Genomic DNA, 6,008 nt, shown 5'->3' with positions numbered 1-6,008 from the left:
TGTTTTAGAAACTCGATGTTTATTTTCCATGAATCTTGTATGTTGTTTAAGAGCCCACACAAGAGCCGGGCGCGGTGGCTCAAGCCTGTAATCCCAGCACTTTGGGAGGCCGAGGCGGGTGGATCACGAGGTCGAGAGATCGAGACCATCCTGGTCAACATGGTGAAACCCCGTCTCTACCAAAAATACAAAAAATGAGCTGGGCATGGTGGCGCGTGCCTGTAATCCCAGCTACTTAGGAGGCTGAGGCAGGAGAATTGCCTGAACCCAGGAGGGGGAGGTTGCGGTGAGCCGAGATCACGCCATTGCACTCCAGCCTGGGTAACAAGAGCGAAACTCCATCTCAAAAAAAAAAAAAAAAAAAAAAAAAGAGCCCACACAAGAACAGCTTAAGACCATTCAGTGGTTGCTGCTACCCATTCAGTGGCCTGAGCAGTGGGAGCTGCAGACCAGTCTTCCGTGGCAGGCTGGGCGCTCCAGTCTTCAGTAGGGAACTGCTGGATAGGCACAGAGGGCACCTGCATGCCTTCAGACCAGTCGGCAACCTCAGACTGAGTAGCAGTGAACTCAGGAGCTGGAGCAGTCCATTCACCCTGAAATTCCTCCTTGGTCGCAGCCTTTTCAATCTCTTCAGGATCTCTGTAGAAGTAGAGATCAGGCATGACCTCCCATGGGTGTTCATGGGAAATGGTGCCACACATGTGCAAAACTTCCCTAGCCAGCATCCACCACATCAAACCCACTGAGTGAGCTCCCTTGTTGCTGCATGGGATGGCAATGTCCACATAGCGCAGAGGAGAATCTGTGTTACATAGAGCAATGGTAGGCAGGTTAACATAAGAGGCCTCCTTGAGAGGCTCGTGGTCAGCCCTTGGGTCAGTAACCACAAGCAGCTGTGGCTCCCAGAAGGCTGTCTGGATCTGGTTGGTGAAGGTTCCAGGAGTAAAGCGGCCAGCAATTGGAGTGGCCCCAGTGGCAGCAGCAAACTTCAGCACATCCCTCTGGCCAGTATTCCTGGAGAATATAACACTGACGTCAGCAGGGTTTTCAATGGCAACAATGGCACGAGCTGCCAGGAGAAGCATCTTCTCCCAGGTCCTCCTCAGATTCATGACGTAGATGCCATCACTTTTCCTTTTATAGATATACTGTTCCATCTGGAAGTCAAGGTTGGTGCCACCTAAATGAGTTCCTGCTGCCAGGAACTTAAGGACATCCTCTTCCTTCATTTGCAAGACATCAAGGGCTCCGGACATTGTGAAAGTTTCCCTTTAAGTTACAATGGGAATCCAGAACAACGCCGTTTGGAGCCCTCGGCGGGTAGCATGGAAAACCAGGTGACGTGTTTTACTTTATTCACCGCCCCACCCAGCCCTTCTGGTCACTTCCATCACAGCTCTGTGGTGTCTGTTACCACTCCATCATCAGCTTGCTCTCTCCCAAAAACATGCTGGAATTTTCAACCTTGAGCTCTTCTCTTTCTCTATTATCCATTTTTGAACTTGCGAGTTTATAATCTTTTTATTTTGTTTTATTTTTGAGATGGAGTTTCACTCTGTCACCCAGGCTGGAATGCAGTGGTGCAATCTCGGCTCACTGCAACCTTCACCTCCCAGATTCAAGTGATTCTCCTGCCTTAGCCTTCTGAGTAGCTGGGATTACAGGCATGTGCCACCACGCCGGGCTAATTTTTTGTATTTTTAGTAGATATGGGGTTTCACCATATTGGCCAGGCTGGTCTCAAACCCCTGACCTTGTGATCTGCCTGCCTCAGCCTCCCAAAGTGTTGGGATTACAGGTGTGAGCCACCATGCTCAGACATCTTTTTATTTTTTTACCATCATTTTCAGGAAATCTCTTGAGGCAAAGGAGAAAAACGTATATGGACAAAAACGCTGTAATTAAAAAGTGCAAATTTGAAAATTATGCCGATATCATCACTTTACAAAAGATTTGGAGGGAAAAAGGTGGGTGAATCTCTCATTCCATATTCCAGTAACATCACTATCATCCTTCTGGTATTTTGTTCATGTGATTCTTTTCTGTGCATTTTTTCACAATGTGGTTGTATTCTTGGTTTGCATAAAGTTTATATCCTTTCTTTTTCACTTGACATTTTCGTCAGAAGTATTTCCCTCTGTTTTAACATAATCTTTATAATATTTGCTTTAAAAGTTGCATAGTAGGCCAGGCACGGTGGCTTACACCTGTAATCCCAGCGGAGCACCTGAGGTCAGGAGTTTGAGATCAGCCTGACCAACATGGTGAAACCCCATCTCTTAAAAAAAAAAAAAATTGCATAGTATTCTATCAGGGAGATTTAAAAGAACATACTTCAACCAAAATTCTATAGTTGGGCTCTGTTACCAAATATTTAATGTGTTCCTGGTATGGATTGATAAATGTAGTGGAGAAAGGGAGTGAAATAGGGTGCCTACACCTAGGAGTTTTTGTTCATTTTTTAAAAGAAGCTATCATTTGAATGTTGCCATTGGGACTTAATATATGATAAGGGTGGTATAAATCAATGGGACTGATAGGTAATTTTAAAAAACAGTATGGAGACAACCAAGTAGCCATCTGGGGGGAAATCTGGATACATATCTTTCACTGGGACAAATTCCAAATCTACCAAATATTTAGATGCCAAAAAAAAAAAAAAAAAAAAAAAAAAAGAAAAAAAGGAAAACTATGAAAATACTTCAAAAATCTATTGGAGAGCTTTTTAATTATTTCATAAATGGAAATTTTGTCCAACTATACAACTGAGTTTGGAATCCATAAAATAAAAAATGGATAAATATGATTATATAAAAATCGATTATTTTCATGACAGTAACTACTATAAGTGAAGTTAAAAGACAAATTTGGAAGAGTATTTTCAATTCTGGATACAGAAAGGACTATTTTCTCTAATATATAAAGAATTCTTGCCGGGCGCGGTGGCTCAAGCCTGTAATCCCAGCACTTTGGGAGGCCGAGGTGGGTGGATCACGAGGTCGAGAGATCGAGACCATCCTGGTCAACATGGTGAAACCCCGTCTCTACTAAAAGTGCAAAAAATTAGCTGGGCATGGTGGCACGTGCCTGTAATCCCAGCTACTCAGGAGGCTGAGGCAGGAGAATTGCCTGAACCCGGGAGGCGGAGGTTGCGGTGAGCCGAGATCGCGCCATTGCACTCCAGCCTGGGTAACAAGGGCGAAACTCCGTCTCAAAAAAAAAAAAAAAAAAAAGAATTCTTACAAATTGATACAGAAACAAGCCAATAATTTAATAGAAAAATGGGCACATAGTAGGTATAGACAATTGACAGGAAAAGAAACAAACTAACCTATAATAAAACAATTACCCTCTTTCATAGTAAGAGAAATTCACATGAAAATGACAAAAGAGCACCAGTCTTTAGATCTCAGATTGGCAACTTTCAAAAAGGTGGCTGGGTGTAATGGTTCACACCTGTAATCCCAGCACTTTGGGAGACCAATGTGGGTGGATTACTTGAGCTCAGGAGTTCAAGACCAGCTGGGAAACATAGTAAGAACTTTGAATCTAAAATTAAAAAAGAAAGAAAGAAAGTAAAGAAAATTAGTGGGGCATGGTGGTATGCCTGTAGTTCCAACCACTTGGGAGGCTAAGGTGGGAGGATTATTTGAGTCTGCCGTGAGCTATGATCACACTACTGCACTCTAACCTGGGCAACAGAGTGACACCCTGTCTCAAAACACAAACAAAAAACATCAAAAAGGCAGTTTACTTTGGTGTTTAAGAGCCTGAACTCTGGCCTAGAGAACACGAGTCTGAATCCCAACTCCACCTACTATGAGTTAGGTGAGTTACTAAATCTCTGTGGAGACGAAATTAACTGGTGTTATCTACCCAAATTCAAAGTATACTAAAGATACATTTATGGCCTGGCACAGTGGCTCACACCTGTAATCCCAGTACTTTGGGAGCTCGAGACAGATGGATCATGAGGTCAGGAGTTCAAGACCAGCCTGGCCAACATGGTGAAACACCATTTCTACTAAAAATGCAAAAATTAGCCAGGCATGGTGGCGGGTGCCTGCAATCCTAGCTACTCAGCAGGCTGAGGCAGGAGAATCACTTGAACTCAGGAGGCGGAGGTTGCAGTGAGCTGAGACTGTGTCACTGCACTATAGCCTAGGCAATAGAGTGAGACTGTCTTGAAAAAACAAAAAAACACGATACATTTAATTCATTTCATCATGTGCAGTGATGCCTATGAAGGATATTTGTTGCATTATTGATTGATTAGCAAAAGACTGAAAACAACCTACTAAGGGATTAAGTTATGATGCATCCAAACAATTTGCAGAAGCTGATTGTGCACAGAAATGGAATAAGAAAGCGACATGCAAAAAAGCAAGGTATTATCGATTTCCATGCAGTAATATTGGCTAGTCTCTAATATTGTCTCTAAGAAGGAAATTGAGACAAGATTGAGAGGAAGCCTTTTCACTGTATACTCCTTTGTATATTTTGATTATTCAGTGAAATTTATTCCCTGTTCATGGAGAAGCAAATCATATTTACATTTTACAAATTCAAAATAGAGGCTTCCAGTAGTGGTACTGATCTTTGAGAAGATCCCCTTGAGTGGCTCTTTGTGGTTAGGTAGACATAAGGCAAGAGGTACCCCATGTTCTGGGAAAGGGTGAGGGTACAACACCCATTGTCCTTGGAGTGTATCATGAAAAAGTTGTTGGGGAGTGGGTGGGAAAATCTACCCTTACGAGGCTTAATGGTATTAGAGTCTCTCTGGTAGACTGAGCTGATACTGAGGTCATCTGAAGGACATAGGAGCCTGGAGTGGGGACTCACCAAGGTGTGCCTGGGAGGGACTAAGGCTGCAACTCCTGGGACCTGCCATTGTGTGGAATGAGCAGGAGTGCCATCCTGTGCCCAAGTCACTGATGTCCTCTTCCCAACTGAGACTCTGTGGGAGAGCAAACCAGCAGCAAACATCCCCGTCAGGCCCCTTTGGAGATGAACCAATATTCTCTTTGGAAATGCCTTTTGGGATAAAAGGTAGATGTCCCCTGAATCATATTTCAGTTATTAAGAAGATGAGCCCGGCTGGGCGTGGAGGTTCATACCTGTAATCCCAGCACTTTGGGAGAAGCCAAGGCAGGCAGATCACCTGAGGTCAGGAGCTGGAGATCAGACTGACCAACATGGTGAAATCACATCTCTACTAAAAATACAAAATTAGCTGGGTGTGGTGGTGATGCCTGTAATCCCAGGTACTTGGGAGGCTGAGGCAGGAGAATCTCTTGAACCCAGGAGGTGGAGGTTGTGGTGAGCTGAGATCGTGCCATTGCACTCCAGCCTGGGCAACAAAACGAGTGAAACGCCATCTCGATAAACAAACAAAATAGACATTTTATGTATGACTTTGTCAAAGAGTTGCATCACATTAATATATTTTCAGAAATATAAAAGATGATGAGTTCTTCCATATGAAAACTTGTATATGAGGCCAGGTGTGGTAGCTCCCGTCTGAATCCCAGCATTTTGGGAGGCTGAGGCGGGTGACCTCACTTGAGGTCAGGAATTCAAGAGCAGTCTGGCCAAATGGTGAAACCTCGTCTCTACTAAAAATATAAAAATTAGCTGGGTGTGGTGGCAGGCGCCTACTCAGGGGGCTGAGGTAGGAGAATGGCTTGAACCCGGAAGGCAGAGGTTGCAGTGAGCCGAGATGGTGTCACTGCACCCCAGCCTGGGTGACACAGTGAGACCATGTCTCAAAATTTTTTTATCTACATAAGCAGAACAGGCGCAAAAAATTATCTAAAATAACTTTTGTATGTGTGTGTGTGTGTGTGTGTGTTTGTTTTTTTTTTTTTGAGACAGAGTTTCACTCTTGTTACCCAGGCTGGAGTGCAATGGCGCGATCTCGGCTCACCGCAACCTCCGCCTCCCGGGTTCAGGCAATTCTCCTGCCTCAGCCTCCTGAGTAGCTGGGATTACAGGCACGTGCCACCATG

The 6,008-nt window shown here is 44.2% G+C and overlaps 1 protein-coding gene across 1 annotated transcript; it reads right to left on the bottom strand.

Moving 5' to 3' along the window:
• Positions 1-374: 374 nt before the first annotated feature.
• LOC101046493 (small ribosomal subunit protein uS2B-like) lies at positions 375-1,256 on the bottom strand. Its single transcript, XM_010330334.3, has one exon. It carries the CDS (start codon positions 1,254-1,256, stop codon positions 390-392), a length of 867 nt encoding a protein of 288 aa, XP_010328636.3. The 3' UTR covers positions 375-389.
• Positions 1,257-6,008: the final 4,752 nt, after the last annotated feature.

The sequence above is a fragment of the Saimiri boliviensis genome, chromosome 17 (assembly GCF_048565385.1).
Source record: "Saimiri boliviensis isolate mSaiBol1 chromosome 17, mSaiBol1.pri, whole genome shotgun sequence".
Classification (NCBI taxonomy): Eukaryota; Metazoa; Chordata; class Mammalia; order Primates; family Cebidae; genus Saimiri; species Saimiri boliviensis.
Note: the sequence above shows the minus strand (reverse complement) of the source record. Positions and strands in the feature narration are given on the sequence as shown.

What these genes read in the sequence shown, in the direction of transcription:
- LOC101046493 (XM_010330334.3), bottom strand. Translation starts at nt 1,256, where the DNA reads ATGTCCGGAGCCCTTGATGTCTTGCAAATGAAGGAAGAGGATGTCCTT.